The sequence below is a fragment of the Rhodamnia argentea genome, chromosome 1, assembly GCF_020921035.1.
Source record: "Rhodamnia argentea isolate NSW1041297 chromosome 1, ASM2092103v1, whole genome shotgun sequence".
NCBI classification, from domain to species: Eukaryota; Viridiplantae; Streptophyta; class Magnoliopsida; order Myrtales; family Myrtaceae; genus Rhodamnia; species Rhodamnia argentea.
The window spans coordinates 22,875,311-22,895,466 of NC_063150.1; the positions used below are offsets into that span (position 1 = coordinate 22,875,311).

Below are 20,156 nucleotides of genomic sequence, written 5' to 3' on the forward strand. Positions count from 1 at the left end.
GTTGAAAATGCTCAAAATTGACCGTGTGCGTGTCGAAATAGTGTGTCAAAATGCCAGAATCGCCTATCGTTGGCGTGTCTAGAGCGCTAACCACACGTCGATTGCATGTCGGAGAGTTCCGAGAGTGTCTGAGAGTGTTGGAGTATCAAAAAGTGTCGGACAAGATACAAAGGCCTCCGAAGAGTGCTGGTGCTACATACCTTATCAGGAGCAGAAAGCAACATGTCAATCTACAATATTTTCTTGCCATATTTGGGCTCCATGAAAATGAAGAAGAGTCGAAGTTAGCGATTGCTTGAAAGCTCCCAAAAAAAACAAAAAATGCTTGGCAATCTTCTCCTACTCCACCCATCCACACCATAAAACTCAAAAGGAAGAATAAAAATATGGCTTCGGTTGGGTAAATATTGGACACGGGGTCATTGAATTTACATTGCATAAAAATGTGCCGGTACAAAAAATAAACGGGTCGGTTTGAGACTCATCTCCGACTCGTTCAACTCCGACCTGACCTACTCATTTGACAGGCCTGCCTATCAGCTTAACTCCAAATGAAGGGGCTTGTTAAGCTCAGGCATATTATCCAGGGCCCAAAGAGGGTAGAAGGGAAGATGGTCCGCATCTGTGGTAAAAGAAATACTTGAAGATCGTTCGTGGAAGAACGAAGTGGAAAGATGGTAAATTGAAGATGTCAATTTGTTTTCTAAAATAGAGATAAGGTGGGAGCTCGATCGAGGTTAGCATTATGGAAAGGCATTTTATCTCTATTTGTCTAGACCAAATAGCCACAAAATATACAAAAAGTCATCGACAACACCATACTGGCATCTCTAATCGGAACGAGAACCGTACAAGAAATTTTGTCCAAGGGTTATGTACACGACCAATACATGTTCCTCTCTAGCATTAGTTCAAACCCATCCCCTTTCCTTTCTCTTGCACTACGAGGGTTTCACGTCGATACGAACAGCAACGCACTCTTGCATCGTTCTGCTTGAATCCTTCGATCCGAACTCTCCCGCCTGTTTTGGAACAAATTGTCATGCCGGTGTTGTTCGTCGTGGTCGTTGGGCGATGCCCTCGTCCGTCTCATATCTCGTCCTTAAAATTTCGGATCAAGAAACTTCCTCGTGCTGTCGCGACCTAAAAATTAATTTAGGTTAATGGATTATTAGGTTAATTAGATGAATTAACTAACCTAATACGGACTCTCCCAAGCCCTACCAATTCGCAACTTAGGTTTGATTTTTTTTTTGTAGGAGCCGCCACTAATCTTTTTTGGTAGGTAGATTAGATACCTAAATAAAATACGGGAGAATACTTTATTTTCTGCTAACCAGAGATTTAGGGTTCGGGGACTTGATTATGTTAATTTTTAATTAACACCCTTTCGGTACCGGATTTCATGAAAATGCCTTTTCTTGATTGACGATGCGAATTGAATGTTTTTCTTTTTCATTTTCCCTTTCATTATTTTTTTGTTTTTTCAAATTTCTTTTAAGCTTGAATTTGAACAAAGTTAAACAAAAATGCCCATAATATACCTTAATTTCCGAATTTTCTGATAAATCTTCTCATTCCCGAAGATCCGAGCTAGAGCGAGATTTTATCCGCTATATTCTCGAGGATTCGAGCTAATATGCAGATAATGGTATAAGATGTCATCATCCCCTATCGCCAAAGGGCAGAATACGAAATCTTATACTAAATTGCCGTCCCATCCCATAAGATCATGGTTAAGGCTTGCAATTTAATATTCTGACGGGACTAGGCACCGGGGAGCATACATTATAGGCAGTTTTGTTTAAAGATGTGCAAATATTTATTGAAATTTCGAAAATCCTTAGGGGATTCCGGAATTTTCAAGGGCATATGGCCCTATCCGCAAAGGATATTTATATCTTTTAAAATTGGAAAATTATCTCTTGAGATTTGAAAAGAATTTTCAGATAACTATCCAAATTTTAAAAGATATGATCAAAATTTTAGAAGATTTTAATCCAGACCATAAAATAATCTTGAATATTTCAAAAGATATACACAAAGATATGATCGGGATTTTGATTATCTTAGATTCAAATCAAATATTCAAAAATATGCTCACGGAATCAAGTATAATGTTTCAGATATGCATGACATCCCCAAGATATGATTAGATAAGAATAATTCGAAATAGGCAACAATATATCTAAAATATATTCAGATTACGATTGTTACCTAATTCGTGGATAACTTTCCGAATTCGAACTTCAAAACAATCTCGTGATTCAAGCTTGAAAACTGAACCGATGGGCTAAGGGGATTTGTGCACGAATCAAATGTGGTGTATTTGCAGCTTGTCCAGGCTCAATTTGCAGCAGTAATTTTGACAATGAATCCACCTAAAAATCAGCACAAAACAGTGAAGAAACCATGCATAAACAGCAGTGAAATTGATCACGGACAACGAGGCAAAATCTGCACTGAATAGTTAGTGAAATTGTCCAAAAACAGTGCTGTTTTTGGTCACAAACGGCAGCAAATTGAACTCTCCACAGCAGCGAACTAATCCCGCAACTTGTAGCAAAAATTCTGTACCGAAAAGGTAGGTAATCGCCCAAAACAGAGCTGTTTCGGGTATATGTCAGCAGCAAAACAGTGAGTATTTGAGCGCCGAAACAGCAGAAATTTCAGTATCAAAACAGCAGCCAAATAAGCCCAGAATAGCAGCAAACTCCAGCAACAAAGCAGTGACAAATCGGTCCCTGAACAGCGCCCAAACAGCAGAGAAAAAGACACAAAACAGCAGCTAGATAAACTACCCTGACAGTGGTGAAAATCAGCACGAACAGCGGTCGATTTGGTCTTCGAACAGCACTGAACAACTAAATTGTAGAGCTGAACAGAGGCGCGAAGGTTCTGCAGCGGCGGTGGTCGACTTCGGGCACGGTAGGAGATGCGAACGCACAAACGAGCGAAGCTTGGACTGCTTTTGTCCTTTTCCTCCACCGTAAAAACACCAAACAGCCACTCTCTTGCTCTCCCCTTTTTCACCTGAATTCCCTCAAATTTTCTGAATAAGATTGCCCCTCCCCCATTAACCCTAGGCATAATTGTGTACTTATAGAACAAAGGGTCGCACGCAAGCGTAGGGTTTACCGACGACCGTTCGATTCAGAAGCTCTTATTAGATATCGATCGTCGGATTGAAAATTCTGACTTTTGAGGAATCTTATTTATTAAAAAGAGCTAGAATTTTCGTCCAAATGAGGACTCCCACAACTTGGACCAAAATCCTAGGCTTTTGTGGGCTCATTTTGTCATTCCGGACCCAATTGGACCTTAACTAATCAAATGGATAATTAATTTAGCCCTTTTTGCAATTTTAAGGGTTCAAACGGGCTGTTTTAAGTCCAAAATTATGATGAAAAATTCGGCATCCCCTCTGGGCCTCATTCGAAATTTTCAAATTAGTCCGGTCCAGCCGCCTATCAAATTAAGCTCAATTGACTCGACATCCGATCCTAAATGCCATAACATGCTTTTGAGTGACAGAAAATAAATGTGCTATGCATGATAAAATTATTTTTGTGAGAACCATTACTAATTCTCATTTTTATGAAATGATAAATTAAAATTAAAATTTAGGTGTCAACAACTGCCCCTCTTTGAGTGGAGACTCGTAGAGGTTTCGCTCAAAGACCAAAATTGAAACCTAAATTTTGAAAATGCAAATCACAGTAATTTTTGGTGGGACTGAATCCCATTTTCTGATGCAAGTGAAATGATACATAAAATGCAATGCTGTAAATAACATGTGTCAATGATTTCCCTTTTTTTCGTGTTAGAGAAACTTGCACATGGATCGCATACGAAAATACATGTTTTAGCAAATACCTCATACGCCGATGATTCCCTTAATTTCCAGACCTCCGGTGGATGCGAGAATACTAAGGTACTAAGCCCATCTGTTACCAGAAATTTCCTTCTGACGGGAGACAGCGCAAGATATGTGTTGTGAAGAAATATGCTTGAGTTATGGTTCAAGCTGACCATTTTTGTCTCTCGGGAAGTGGCCCTCGTGCACTATCAACCGTGAGTCGGTAGGTTGTCTCTTGGAAAGTCACCCTCGTGGACTTCGACCATGAGTCGGTAAATTGTCTCTTAGGAAGTCGCCCTCGTGGACTTCAACTATGAGTCGGTAAGTTGTCTCTTGGGAAGTCACCCTCGTGGACTTCGACCATGAGTCGGTAAATTGTTATCGTGGGAAGTCACCCTCGTGGACTATCACCATGATTCAATAAATTGTCTCTCAGGAGATCACCCTCGTGGATCTCAACATGAGACGATAAATTAGGAAGTCACCCTCATGGACTTCAACCATGAAATTATCTCTCAAGAGATCACCATCGTGGATCTCAACGTGAGACAATAAACTAGGAGTCACCCTCGTGGACTTCAACTAGGGACAAACAAGTTGGTTATTGGGAAATCACCCTCGTGGACTTCAACCAAGCATTGTGCCACCATGCCCAATTCAATTATCTGAGAATTTGAAGGATTATCTTGTGGGTAGCTGCTAGCATGGCTTTGTTCATTGAATAATCCTTGGATGAACTTTGAGACTCGAAAAAGAAATTCGAACATAAAAAATGTGTTACCCGTCAGATAGTGTCAGAGGTAACACATGCAAGCATACACGACAAAATTCAACAATAAGATCATGCATAACTCTCTGTCGATCATCAATTCCTTTAGTTCTTGTTAAGCATGATTAAAAACAAAAATATGCATTTTGCTCATATGCTAGAATTGTTCACAATATGGTTTATGCATAACTATTCTGTCAAGTTTACATTACCAAATATGTTCGGGAAGGTTATCACATCATGAATACCTCGAATGTAATATGAATAGGAAGTTTAGTCCGAAAGGGCATTCTCTCACTCTCGAGAAAAGATATTTATCCCGATTGCAGGATTTAAGAGAAATCACTCAATCTTACCATCACCACATTCAACAAGGATCCGAGTGATCTCGCAATTGATACGATAAAACCGATCTTGAGGTCTTGATTAGGATCGTAATGAGGGCTAGGTCAAAGGTTTAATCAAAGGGGACTCCGGTCGAGTCAAAGCTTATGAAATGAAATTCTTCATTATCTACTCCGGGTTTACAAGCCAAGAACCCTGCGAAATAAGATAAAAATGATCTTGCTCGCACTTCTTCGAGCGATATTCATGAGCATTTGAAATCCTACGTTAACCCTAGTGCCCTAATCCGAAGAGACTTTTGGTAAGGGTTGTAATGTAGGTTCAAGGTAGGCTTGAAAATGAAAGGCCTATTCGGAACAAATGGGTGTATGATGATAAGATTGGTGATCATCCATCCTCGATACTTCAGCAAGAGTGCCATCGGTAATCTTCATTAATGTACTTCAGAAATTGTCTTTCTTTGAGGAACATTTTATGGACCAATTCAGGTGGGACCTCCCTTCCTTCCGGAGATTTTTTTTTTAGAGAGCTCTTTTTCTTATTCCCGATGGGAGTGGGCCCTTTCACTCTTTAGACATCATATACATTTTTTTTTGAATGCTTGAATTTCGGAATTTTTTTCTTTTTTTTTTTTCTCTCTCTTGCTTGCCTTTTTTTTGCATGGCAAGCTTTGCCTTTTTTTTTACTCCCTACTCCCATCTTTCTTGTTGAGCTCTTTTGTTAAGAGAAAAGAAAAGAGTCTCATCTAAATCTTTTGCATATTATCTTGTCGGATCTTCCAAGTTTCAGCTTGCCCCAAGGCACTTGGCGCGTCTATCAAATGGTCTAAAATGATTTCCTTTTAGGATGATCACCAATTGGGCTTCAAGAAACGAATTCGCCGCTCAAATTGGGTTAAGCAAGGGATAAATGTATATGATGTAGAAATGAAATGCTCTTCGTCATGTCTAAGGCCCTTGAGCTAACATAGAATTCGCATGCAACAAATACACTCAATAGATTGATGCAAGTGAAAGCAAGAAAATTTCACTCATTCTTTGCATTTCTGAAATTGCCCCAATGTGGGGATATTCCTGGCAGGGGGTTTGAAACGAAACCACCGTTCGAAGGGGTTAAGCAAAGGGCAACATATAGTATTTGGATAGAGGAACTGAATGCCTCTGTCATTTCGGCTGTCGTACCTTTCGCGAGAAAACCCTTTACCTTGTGAATGCGGAACCTAACTCTCGCTCAACTCACTGGGGGTTAAAATGTGGGACATATATGGAAATGGATTGCCTTTCATCATTCTGTCATGCCCCATTACGTACATTCGACGCATCATATATGTTTATACTTCCTAATCAGAGTTGGTAAATTAAACATGAAGAACAATCACGCGTAAACCATGCAAGACATGAATACGGCAATTTCAAGCATTAGCCACATTTCATGAAAATCTCACGCCTTTTGCTAAAAAAAAATGACTATGCAAGAATGCGAGAAAATTATCGGGAACGAGAAAATCTACGTTGCCCCGTAACATGTGAGTAGATCAACTAAGTCAGGAAGTCTACTCCTCGTGTTGAGGATTGGCTCATTCCTATCTTTGCCCCAGAGCAAGAAAAGCATGCATGAGCGAGTCGAGAGATGCTCCGACTTGTGCCACGATAGTTACCATCAAGTTGGTCATATGCTCCTGTAAGAAAGTAAGTGTTACCTTGAAAATAATGTGAGACAGAGAAACATACTCCCTCTTTCAAGTCGAGGTCCGCTCGCTCCATTTTCAATCAGAATAGGTATAGCTTTTACCAAAATGCGAGATTGCCCCAAACATGGCCAGCACCGGGGACCGAATTATGAGCTTTGGCAAGCTACTTTTTCCATACTTGATCCCTTGAAAGTTGTAGTGCCCCAGCTCGCATTAGATGTATCTTGCCCCCGAACCGGTTCCCAAACATGTAGCCGATGGATCAATAGAATAAGCAGGGTTAAACATCATGTAAGCCATTTTAAGAAGATTTTTCTTGAAAAACCTTTTGCTTTCGAAAACCTCGGGACAATAATTCTTGAGAAGCCCAACCCTCAGTACTTACCATTGATAATAGATTGTTCGATCGTTGGTTATCGTCATTGGGTTAGTTTGGTATGCCTCAACAAGATTCCAAAATAATGAAAACTTCTGTAATTTTATTGATCATGAATCAATTAAATTACATCTTATTGAATTCAAAATGCAAACAATTCCTCAATGGTGAGGAATTTTGACTCTAATCAACCTAGGAAATGAAAATGCAACCTCGACACTTAGAATGCAGGAAATACCCACGCAGGGGATTGCATAAAAATAAAAATGATACTAATTTGGGTCTACGCCCACTTCCTCAAAGATCCTTCAATTGCTTGCATGATTTGGCAACGGGTTACTCTGCACATTAGGTTGGCCGACTGACCGGAATGTAAATGCCCCTATTTCGAGCAAATCTTGAATTCGATTCTTAAGCACCATACAATCATCGGTTGAATGACCCGGTTCACCCGAATGATAATCACACTTCTTAGTCGGATCATATTTAGGGAATGAGGCATAATTGGGTCGTTGAAGATCCGAAGTAAGCAAGTTCTTCTTTCGCAAGATAGCCAAGACCCGCGAAGGAGTTCCCGGAAGAGGTGTAAATTGACGCTTGGGGCGGAATTGCCGACGTTGATTCTGATGGCCATAGTTAACTGTTTGTTGGGTTGCCATTGTTGCTTTAGGGGCTTGAACGGGAACCTTTTGGGCATAGGCCACATTCACCTCAGCGGCCGCTTCCTTGTCTTTTTTTCCGAAGAATCGCTTCCCCGAAGAACCGAAATCGCCATACCAACCTTTCTTTAATCTGCTCTCTACTTCTTCAGCCATCGAGATCAATCGGCTAAACGACTGAGCAGATGCACCTAGTATATGAGAGCGCATGTTTTGTGGAAGCGTAGACACAAATAACTTCATCAATTCCCGTTCTGATGGCTCCGGCATAAGCTGGGCTGCCAAATTCCTCCACCTAGTCGCATCTTGTTTGACGGTCTCTCCTTTCTTCATCTCAGCTTGTTCCGGATCGTCCCTAGAGATGGTGATGTCTAGGTTAAATCCGAAATGTTTGATGAACGCTGCAGCCGTTCTTTCCCAAGTCTCAATGCGGTTGATATGATGGTTAGTGTACCATCTCATGGCTGGCCCTTTCGGACTTGCCTGGAAAGTTTGGACCATAAGAAGATCATTGGTGACATACTTAGTCATCCGGGCCTGGTACATTTGGACATGTTCTACCGGGTTAGACGTGCCGTCATACTTTTCAAATTCCGGCAACTTGAATTTATCTGGGACTTGAACCTTGGCATACATAGATAGGTCGATTGGGGAAACATGATGCGTCCCTTCTATTTCACGCAATCGTTGATCGAATTTTGCCAAAAGTTTGGCACTCTCATCATTTAACATACCGGTTGCAACATCGGGTACAATTGGTGTGGCGATCTGAAGCGCGGGTAAAACGACATTTCCGGGAGGCTGAGTAACACCTTGAATGCCAAATGGAGGAACATTTGCAAGAGGCGGATTGTCACCTTGAGCTCCAAGTAAAACATCTTCAAGAGGTGGCATGTCATTCAACGCTCCATCACTTTGTGCGCTCGCTTGAGGATCGACAATTGCTGGGGGTTGAATCATGGATGCCACTGGGGTTTGTCTCTGAGTCATCATGAAATTAGTCATCATCTGAGTCAACATAGCCATCTGGTCTTTCATATCCTTCATCTCTTCTTTGATCTGCATTTTTACTTGCGCTTCGACACGAGCTGCGATTTCAGCATCATCAGCCATCTTTCTTGCTCTGGATCGAGTAACAATTGGTGCACGTGGGGTATCCGTAGTAAATTATCTGGAAGAGATGATCATATGGTGAGTATAGCATGTGAGAAACGTTGAGTCGATCCATGGCTAGACTAGACTCATGAATACCACTCAAACTTGATTCGTGACACTGACCAGGAAATTCCTGCTTCGTCGGATTTCGGAAAACAATTCGTCAAAAATCACCGGAGGGTCAAAATGGTGTGAAAAATTACAAGCTCATAGTTGAGAGGATGAGGAACAACTTTCATGTTTGGTGGTTTAGCTGAAAATGAACGGATTAGCTCAGTTTAGTGCATTTTCTCAAAAAATCACATCCGGAAAACTGTCTCGTCCGCCTTCTGTTAAATGAACGAAGGACCCCCTAAAAATGTGAATTAAAATCTGAAATTTTGTAGGCTATCAGTTGAAACATCAACCTACAACTTTTATGTTTGGAAATTTAGCAATACAGCACGTTTACTAGTGGTAAATCGCAAAATGAATCTGTAGTCTGAGAAGTGCGAGATCCCAGCCTGCTTGACCCCGGCCATTAATTCCATAATAAATAGAAAACAGACTGAATTACCACGAAATTTTTCGATATGATGGTTCAAGATCTTATGAACATTTTTCATTTGAAGTGAGGAAATTGAATCCAACGTAAAAGGGTTGTAAAAATTCGTACAAGACTGCAAGGTCAGAATGAAAACAGAGCTGTTTTGTTAATCTAAAAGTGTAATCAAAGTATGACCACCATAAAATCCGAAAAAAAAAAATCCTAAACAAGAGACTTAGCAATGTAAAGATACAAGTAAAAAGACGGGACTCGACGAGACCACAAAGACAAACCTAATTTGCCATGGACCGACTCATGAAATGAAGGGAGAAAATACATGTGCGATCATGATTTCAGAGACAAGCGGAATGACATATGCATGCTTTATTAGCCAGATTTTTACAGCTTTCAAAAGCGAGCCCGACTTAAAGATGTAAGTCGTGTTTTCGCCCTTTTAAGCTTAGGGAATGTTAAGAAAAACCCCTCGTGCCCGCAGATTCAGGCCTGAACGGGGAATCTTAACATAATCGGAGTCGAAGGTAAGGTCGTCCATTCCTCCATCCCGAGGCCGGGCAAATTCTTACCCGGACACCATCCTAGGTTCATCTAGCATTTTAGGTCCAATGCAATGTAATGAATCATGCATAACAAGTTTAATCCACTCAATTATGGAATTTGCAAAATAATTAAACTAATGACCCTGCAAAACAAAGGTTAGAAAATAACATTTACATAACCTGCAAAAACATTTAACACCTAAGGGAAGTTAAGAATAAACACAATCCGTGAATTCAAGAATCAAGAGAAAATTCACGTTTAATCAATCAAGGCATAGATCATGAAAATTAACGGCTTAAGTCCACAAAAATTTTAATTTTTTGAAAATTACGGGTGACTTAAAAAAAATCCGAAAATTAATGTTAATTTTCAAAAATTCATGAGAAGTTCAGTTCACCTTTTAATTTTCAAAAAGAATTAAAATTTTAATCCCCAAATGAGTCGCCAAGCTGTCGCGACCTAAAAATTAATTTAGGTTAATGGATTATTAGGTTAATTAGATGAATTAACTAACCTAATACGGACTCTCCCAAGCCCTACCAATTCGCAACTTAGGTTTGATTTTTTTTTTGTAGGAGCCGCCACTAATCTTTTTTGGTAGGTAGATTAGATACCTAAATAAAATACGGGAGAATACTTTATTTTCGCTAACCGGAGATTTAGGGTTCGGGGACTTGATTATGTTAATTTTTAATTAACACCCTTTCGGTACCGGATTTCATGAAAATGCCTTTTCTTGATTGACGATGCGAATTGAATGTTTTTCTTTTTCATTTTCCCTTTCATTATTTTTTTGTTTTTTCAAATTTCTTTTAAGCTTGAATTTGAACAAAGTTAAACAAAAATGCCCATAATATACCTTAATTTCCGAATTTTCTGATAAATCTTCTCATTCCCGAAGATCCGAGCTAGAGCGAGATTTTATCCGCTATATTCTCGAGGATTCGAGCTAATATGCAGATAATGGTATAAGATGTCATCATCCCCTATCGCCAAAGGGCAGAATACGAAATCTTATACTAAATTGCCGTCCCATCCCATAAGATCATGGTTAAGGCTTGCAATTTAATATTCTGACGGGACTAGGCACCGGGGAGCATACATTATAGGCAGTTTTGTTTAAAGATGTGCAAATATTTATTGAAATTTCGAAAATCCTTAGGGGATTCCGGAATTTTCAAGGGCATATGGCCCTATCCGCAAAGGATATTTATATCTTTTAAAATTGGAAAATTATCTCTTGAGATTTGAAAAGAATTTTCAGATAACTATCCAAATTTTAAAAGATATGATCAAAATTTTAGAAGATTTTAATCCGGACCATAAAATAATCTTGAATATTTCAAAAGATATACACAAAGATATGATCGGGATTTTGATTATCTTAGATTCAAATCAAATATTCAAAAATATGCTCACGGAATCAAGTATAATGTTTGAGATATGCATGACATCCCCAAGATATGATTAGATAAGAATAATTCGAAATAGGCAACAATATATCTAAAATATATTCAGATTACGATTGTTACCTAATTCGTGGATAACTTTCCGAATTCGAACTTCAAAACAATCTCGTGATTCAAGCTTGAAAACTGAACCGATGGGCTAAGGGGATTTGTGCACGAATCAAATGTGGTGTATTTGCAGCTTGTCCAGGCTCAATTTGCAGCAGTAATTTTGACAATGAATCCACCTAAAAATCAGCACAAAACAGTGAAGAAACCATGCATAAACAGCAGTGAAATTGATCACGGACAACGAGGCAAAATCTGCACTGAATAGTTAGTGAAATTGTCCAAAAACAGTGCTGTTTTTGGTCACAAACGGCAGCAAATTGAACTCTCCACAGCAGCGAACTAATCCCGCAACTTGTAGCAAAAATTCTGTACCGAAAAGGTAGGTAATCGCCCAAAACAGAGCTGTTTCGGGTATATGTCAGCAGCAAAACAGTGAGTATTTGAGCGCCGAAACAGCAGAAATTTCAGTATCAAAACAGCAGCCAAATAAGCCCAGAATAGCAGCAAACTCCAGCAACAAAGCAGTGACAAATCGGTCCCTGAACAGCGCCCAAACAGCAGAGAAAAAGACACAAAACAGCAGCTAGATAAACTACCCTGACAGTGGTGAAAATCAGCACGAACAGCGGTCGATTTGGTCTTCGAACAGCACTGAACAACTAAATTGTAGAGCTGAACAGAGGCGCGAAGGTTCTGCAGCGGCGGTGGTCGACTTCGGGCACGGTAGGAGATGCGAACGCACAAACGAGCGAAGCTTGGACTGCTTTTGTCCTTTTCCTCCACCGTAAAAACACCAAACAGCCACTCTCTTGCTCTCCCCTTTTTCACCTGAATTCCCTCAAATTTTCTGAATAAGATTGCCCCTCCCCCATTAACCCTAGGCATAATTGTGTACTTATAGAACAAAGGGTCGCACGCAAGCGTAGGGTTTACCGACGACCGTTCGATTCAGAAGCTCTTATTAGATATCGATCGTCGGATTGAAAATTCTGACTTTTGAGGAATCTTATTTATTAAAAAGAGCTAGAATTTTCGTCCAAATGAGGACTCCCACAACTTGGACCAAAATCCTAGGCTTTTGTGGGCTCATTTTGTCATTCCGGACCCAATTGGACCTTAACTAATCAAATGGATAATTAATTTAGCCCTTTTTGCAATTTTAAGGGTTCAAACGGGCTGTTTTAAGTCCAAAATTATGATGAAAAATTCGGCATCCCCTCTGGGCCTCATTCGAAATTTTCAAATTAGTCCGGTCCAGCCGCCTATCAAATTAAGCTCAATTGACTCGACATCCGATCCTAAATGCCATAACATGCTTTTGACTGACAGAAAATAAATGTGCTATGCATGATAAAATTATTTTTGTGAGAACCATTACTAATTCTCATTTTTATGAAATGATAAATTAAAATTAAAATTTAGGTGTCAACACTCGTGCCATGAGACGACGATGTCCTCGAGCCCGACCTTCCAGTCCCCCCAATGAGCCTCCTCAAACTCGCCGCCACCGTCGACCACCACCTTTGCCTCCACCAACACCGCCTTCTCCACAACCTCCACCACTTCCACCGCCAAAACCAACCTCCCTTTCCCCAAGATAACGCTCCTTCCCTTCCCTCTCTCCACACTGTACCCTAATCTCCCACCAACCTCCTTCAACTTCCCCATTATCACCTCCATGGAAGCATTGGACACGAACCTCCTCTCGTTCCTAGTATCAATCTCGAAAAGCCCGGACAAATCGAGACCCGACGACATGGAAATAAGGTCGAACGCATTTAGGCTCGGACCGACATCGAAGTCACTACAATCCTTTTCACCGGCTAACAAGTGTTCGATGTCTGCGAAGCTATTGTGGGACTTCAAAGGGAGCGATTTCTTGAACCAAGAAGTGGCCGCCAAAGCTTGCAAGCTCATTCTCGTCTTGGGATTGGGATCGAGAAGCTGGTGGATGATGTGTTTCGCCGGCTTGGCAATCCAATCGGGGAACCGGTAGTCCCTCTTGTGGATTCTCTTGTACATGGTGATGAGGTTGTTGTCGTCGAAGGGCATGTAGCCGCACAGCAGCATGTACAAGATAACGCCGCAAGACCAAGCGTCCGCCTTGGGACCGTCGTAGCCATGCCGGCAAATAACCTGAACCAGGATGGAAAACTTGGAGAGATGTAAAACCATTTGACCGCTAAGCTCATAACACAGCAAGCTGTGGATATCGATATAGTACTCGGCGTTGTAGTGCCTTCTTGCATCCCATGTAAGATGATAAGGAAAGTGTTTCACGCTTCATAAATTAGAAGACTATTGTATTCCGAGTTAAAGAGAGTGGACAATTTCGGACATAGGAAGCGAAAAGGTGCGTTCTTTTCTCATTGTAAATTCAATTAGTCCGTAACTATTTTCTTCAATTTTCAGATTTTCACTTCTTTGTCGGTAACCATTTTCTTTAATTTCTAGATTTTCATTTTTTTGTTGGTAACCATTAAGAATGTTATGCCGCAAATAATTCCTTAAAGAGAGTACTATCACGATTCGTAGTCCGATTCCGTCGTTCATTTCAGCACTAAATTTCCAACACTTAGTTCATAATAGAGCCAAGGTGACTATAATATATGCTAAGATAAATTCATCCGTTCTGATGGACTAAGTTGAAAGATTTTAAGTTAAATCGAAGAATTTTATGGATATCGACCTTACGCAATTACGTCCCCGTGATGCCCGTCGGCGTCATGAAACACTGGTCAAATTATTCGAAGCATATTCACGGCCTCATCTTGGACATTCAACAACGTGACAACCTTAACTACCGTAAGGTTGACTCGACGTCGTACTTAACAAATTAGTCAGAGCCGACAAACAAACCTCGGGAGCCGCGAAAGCCGGGGTCCCGCGGGCGGTGTGTAGCAAGCCGTCCCGTAGCCGCTCCGGCAGTGCAGACGAGCCGAAGTCCGACACCTTCGTATTCCCCTTGTGGTCCAGCAGCGGGTTCTGCGGCTTGACGTCCCGGTGCGCGACGCCGTTCTCGTGGCGATAGTTGAGGGCCGACACGAGCTGCTGGAAGTAGCGGCGGGCGGCCGGCTCGGCGAACCGGCCGCGGCGGACGATCCGGGAGAAGAGCTCGCCGCCGGCGGCGAGCTCCATGACGAGGTAGATGCGGGACCGGGTCGCCATCACCTCGTGGATCCGGAAGATGTTGGGGTGGGACCGGAGCCGCCGCATGGCGGCAACCTCGCGGAGGATCCGGGGCTCGAAGGCGGGGGACTTGAGAGCGTACTTGTCCTTGTTGATGACTTTTATCGCGACGTGGGTGTTGTCGGCGAGGGACGGGGCTTGGTAGACCTTCGCGAAGCTGCCCCGGCCGAGGAGGCGGCCCGGTTGATACTTGTTTTGGAGCGTGGTGGTGGACCGGGAGGCGGGGGCGGCTGGTGGAAGCGGTGGCGGAAGCGGTGGTGGCGGTTCCATGGACTGCTGGTGGTGGTGGTGGTGGTGGTTGGGACTCGGGGGAGGAGCGATTCGGTGCAAGGAACAAGTTTTTCGTGCGGGGAGGATTGTGGGGTTAATTATAAGAGGACCGGTCCGGTTTGGCGGTTGGGTTTGTACCGTCAGTCAAATCTAGGAGTCGCGTTTTTTTTTTCTGGGTTTCCGGAATTGCCCTCGTTCATGTTGTTTTTTCATCAATGAAAAATGCCCTTTTCCTAATTTTCACTTTTTTTGTGAATAAGTCGGATCTCGAAGTGGATCTCGGGTCTCGACAGCGATGTGGACAGATCTCTCGAGATCTTGATGCGCGATACGGCCCTCGCCTTCACGCACGCACCAAAACTTGCCTTATAACATAAAGCTATTTTCAATAAGTAATTAAATTGTTACAAAAATTGTCTCTTGCCCCAAACCTAAGGCTTTTCAATAAGTAATCAAATGTTTATAACCCTTAGGGTGGGTTTAGTTCAGCATTTTCAAAATCCATTGAAACCCTAAAGCCCCTTGAAAAAATACGGGGCTTTTGCCAACCAATCTCAAAGAGCTTTGAGATGAAAGTCGATCTTGAGAATGCTGAAAGCTCAATGCTGGTAGGGATCAGCATTGGGCTTTTAGCATTTAGCTAAATATTGAGCTATGATTTTTTCTTTGAAACTTACCCCTACTTATTTTCTCGAATTCCAATTTTGCCCCTAATTTTTTTGTTATATCATTTTTAAATAAAAAAAATTCAAACCAAGGTTATAGTCGCCAGCCAACTAGATCTGCGGCCATCGGCCAAGGCTGCCATGGGTGGGGCGACCCCCGGCGACTCGTGAGCCCAAGCGAGAGTTACCCGGGTCGTGTGAATCCAAGTCACGGCCATCGACGTCGCACGACCCCAAGCGACGGCAGCCGGGCGTTGCACTACCCCAAGCCGACCCTCGGCCGTGAGCCCAAGCGAGGGTCGTGCGACCCCCGGCGACCCTAGTCTAGGCTAGCGTGGCCCAAGCGACGACCACCGGTGGTTGCGCAACCCGTGGTGGCCCTCGTCGGGATTCGTTCGACCCTTGGTGGCCTCGGCCCACAGTCGCCGGCGAGCTCGCCCACCGTTTTAACCCTAGGGTTTTGATTTTCTTTTATTTGTGATAGAAAGCCCTTTGCAAATTTGTTTTGCCAAACACTAGTTAGCCCAAAGCTATTTTCCAAATGAGTTTTTTTATCAAATGCAATTTGAATTTTCCCAAAGTCCCTTAAGATATATTGTATTTGCATTTCCCCAAAGCTCATTTCTAAAGTTAAACCAAACCCACCCTAAGTCCATACATTTAGTGGCTGACTTCTCTAAATTTCAGCACCCAATATTGTCTTGGCTTATTACTTAGGGATAATTATCTAAATAGTCCCTAAATTTTGACCCAATATATGATATGATCCATAAAATCTAAATTTATTCAATGTGGTCCTGAATTTAGCCCAATGTGTAATATCGTCCCGAACTTTTAATTTGTTCAATGTAATTTATGAATTTTTGGTATATGTTCAAATTAGTTCTTGGACCGCATGGAAATATTTAATATGGTTTTTTTATTAATTCAAGTTCGGAGACAACATTGAACAATTTTATACAGTCTATGGACTAAATCAAATATATACCAAAATTTTAGAGATCACAATGAATAAAATTAAAAGTCTAGGAACGAAATTGTAGATTGAGATAAAATTCAGGCACTATTTATGTCATTTATTCTATTGCTTACTTGAAGTATCTTAGTAAATGATGCATTAAGTCGTTCCTCGAGCACAATTTGAAGAGAGCAAGAGGATTCATCCAATGTCGGCTGAAACCACAAAAGGATGTGAAATCAAATTAATAATGACAGGACAGCTTAGTGAAAAGTACTCCCACTAAGAAATAAAGACGAAAATTTCGACCCAAAAAAAAAAAAGAAATAAAGACGAAAATGACAACGTTGTTAGTCACAAAAATCAAACCCAAGCCGAAACATGACAATTCAAGACTGTGACGCCAAATATTTAAGTAATGTCAAATGGGAAATAAACAAAGATATATCGGGCTCTCTGCAAAATCTAGAGCAACAAATCGCATGCGAGGAAGCAAAGACTTCATCGCATTCTCAGCTTCTTCTAAGTCCACTCGATCGAAGCAACCTGTCCAAACCCCGCCGAAAACATCACCTCATTCATCAATTGGACACAGCTAATCAGCCGGTTGTGTTCTCATCTCTCCATATTTTAATTTATCCGCTTTTACGATTACATCGACATGTAAATTTGTCTTGTTACGGCGGTTGAAAAAGTATTATCTTGTATCACTTGACGACGGATCTCGGATGCTCTATTTAGTCATGTACTCTTCGTCCAATCTATCGGTTTAAGGTTTAAGTTTTTAGGTTGCACTTTCTATCATGATATTAGAGCCGGTGTTATTTCTCTCATGACATGTGTCCATCTTTCATTAGTCAAATTTCGTGCCCCTTGTAATTCGGCTTAGAGGAGGTATTAAAGTATTCTCTTACATCGCTTGATAATAAGTCCCAAATGCTCTATATACTCGTGTGCTCTCACTTCATGTATCGACTTAAAATTTTTTAAGTTGAATTTTCTATCCAAAACTCGTTGACGTATGCACTTACAAGCAACCTTAACTTGTCCTTTCTTTGTTCAACATTTCTCCGATTCCGCGAAAGGTGAATGAACTCAAACACGCTCGACCTAATTTGATATCGCCAGGATTTGATTTGCCCTTACTTTATTTTAGGGGTGTCAAAACTGAACCGCGAATCGAACCAAAATCTGAACCGAACCGAACTGAATTGGAATTTCGTTCATTTTCGGTTCAGTTCGGTTTTCGGTTCGGATAATCAAAAGAATCACAATTTATTTTTTAGTTCAATTTTTTTCGGTTCGGTTCAGTTAACTAAACCGAACCATAAAAATAAAAAGTTAAAAACTTAAGCTCACGGTTGCCATGGAAGATGACATCGTGGACTTGCCTCCGGGCTTCAAATTCCACCCGACGGATGAGGATATCATCACTCACTACCTCGCGAAGAAATTCCTCAACCCTAATTTCGCCGCCCGCGCCATTGTAAGTCCTCGTCATTTCCAATCTCTCTTCTCCAACTGCAGATTCACAAGCTAAGAGACACAGAAATGACTACACCTCCTCGTTTCGCCTCCTCAAGAGCGCATTTTCCACCTCCCCGCAAGCCAGCGACTTGGTCACCACCCTCAAATCGGCACACGATTTCCTCTACAAGGAGCGCGGCTTGAAGCGCGTGGTCGCGCAGTTCAAGAAGTCATCGGCTTTCGACCATTTCCGCACCCAAATCGGCACGTGTCGGCACGCCGTCCGGCGCCTCGCCTCCGCTAGGCGCTTCGACTTGATCGGAAGGCAAGGGCGCGGGCTTCTTGGCATGTGTGAGCTGAAAGATGAGGATGAAGCGAAACAGGGAAGAAGAAGGAGAAAGTGGGGACTAGGGCTCAATTGGGATTGGCGACGAACATGGCGGCAGATTCGATTCAGTGGAATGGGAAAATTTATGATCCGGTTCGGATGGCTTGCAAATTAGGATTTTTCTCAAGAAGAAGGAGGTGGAGGTGGGTTTTGGGCTGGGGGAGAGAGAAACAGTGGGCGGCTTGCGATACAGCTGGGAAGAGGAAATAATCCGAGTTGCACTGATTCGTCAAAAACCATGAACCAAACTGAACCGAACCGAACTAAATTGAATTTTTCAGCTCGGTTCGATTCAGTTCAAGATGAGTTTTGGTTCGGTTCAAGCGCATTCCCTAATAGTTCGGTTCGGTTCGGTTTTTTGAAAAACCGAATCGAACTGAACCATTGACACCCCTACTTTATTTTGTCAATAGGATATTCCTTATCACCTTATCTTTTGTTTTTGCTTGATTGTTTCGCAGTTGAAAGATTGGCCATCTTGGCTTTTTATGACCTTTCTCGGGGTCATCTTGATCTTACATTATATAGTGGCCCACAGTAATTACTTTACACTAAATTAAGATATTTTAGTTAATTTCCGCGAGAATTCTAGTTGCAATATTCATTTATCCATACGCATAACCCATCATCGTTATCATCTCGAATTACCACAAAGTAGCTCTAAGTCCAAACATCATATCACCCTTCTTCACCTTTTGCAAGTTTATAAGAGCCAATCAATCATCCAAAGCATATGAATGTCCGTCCTTCTAGAGCATGGCATTATTATACGAAGTCATCTTCAGAAGGAATCAAAAAAGCAAAAACTCAGCTATTTTGCGGTCGCCGCCATATCCATGACCATAAGCCACCACGGGCATTGGCGGCAGATTGTGTGCCGACTATCGGTGCTAGCGTTATCATCTAGAGGGGGCGAAGAGTTAATTTTAAAATATTTTTTAAATCAATGCAAAAATTCAAACGGATAAGCTCAGAGCTTCGTTCGTAAGATGATCGCTAAACAAGATCTAAGGTGTCCTTAGATGCAGTAATGTGCATAATACTACTATCACCGAATAACAGAGAGTTTAAGGAATAGAAAATTTGCACAAAGAGTTTATAGTGGTTCGGCTTTGTTTAAGCCTACGTCCACTTCTTCATGCCGATAGCCAAACGACCGGATTCCACTAGCAAATAACTTGGATGTTACAACTTAGTGATAGCCCTTTAGTCGAAAGACTTTATGCATAACACTCACATACTCGAATGTTCTCCTTTAAGTCTTACATTGTTTGGATCAAAGGTATGTAAAGAATGTAAAGCTCTCTTGATCTTGAAATTTTGAATTTTGTTCTCTTGCAAGCTCTTTTTCTTCAACTATGAGATGTTTTCTTATACTCCTCCAACTTCAACTACAAATTGCAAGGCATCTAAGGATCACTCTCCAAACTTCCCCATTTGGACAACATTGTATCAAAAAGATCTCATAGCCATTGAGGCTGACAAAGGAAAGAATCCCTCGTTGGATCAAATACAATCATGATCCTAGGTTTCCATAGATAGAGTTCTTCGTTAGGTGAGTCATCCTCGTTTCCTTTAATTCACTTCTTTTATTGATCTTTAAGAATGAGAATCTCCAAGAACGATCTAGCTTGATTTATTAGCCATTGTGATGATACTCTAGTCATTGCACATGAAATACTCTCTCGGATCTTGAGCTTCATTCCAACATTTAAGCTCCCCGCTCCACATCCGAGCTCCATACAGCATCTGAGCCCCTCAA

At 41.5% G+C, this 20,156-nt stretch overlaps 1 protein-coding gene across 1 annotated transcript; it reads right to left on the bottom strand.

The window, feature by feature from the left end:
• Positions 1-673: 673 nt before the first annotated feature.
• On the bottom strand, positions 674-15,799 carry LOC115750338 (CBL-interacting serine/threonine-protein kinase 4-like). Its single transcript, XM_030687623.2, is given in 5 exon segments — positions 674-1,134; positions 12,896-13,593; positions 14,317-14,848; positions 14,850-14,950; positions 15,671-15,799. Coding segments are annotated over 5 exon segments (1,479 nt in total). The 3' UTR covers positions 674-1,115.
• Between the last annotated feature and the right edge of the window lie 4,357 nt (positions 15,800-20,156).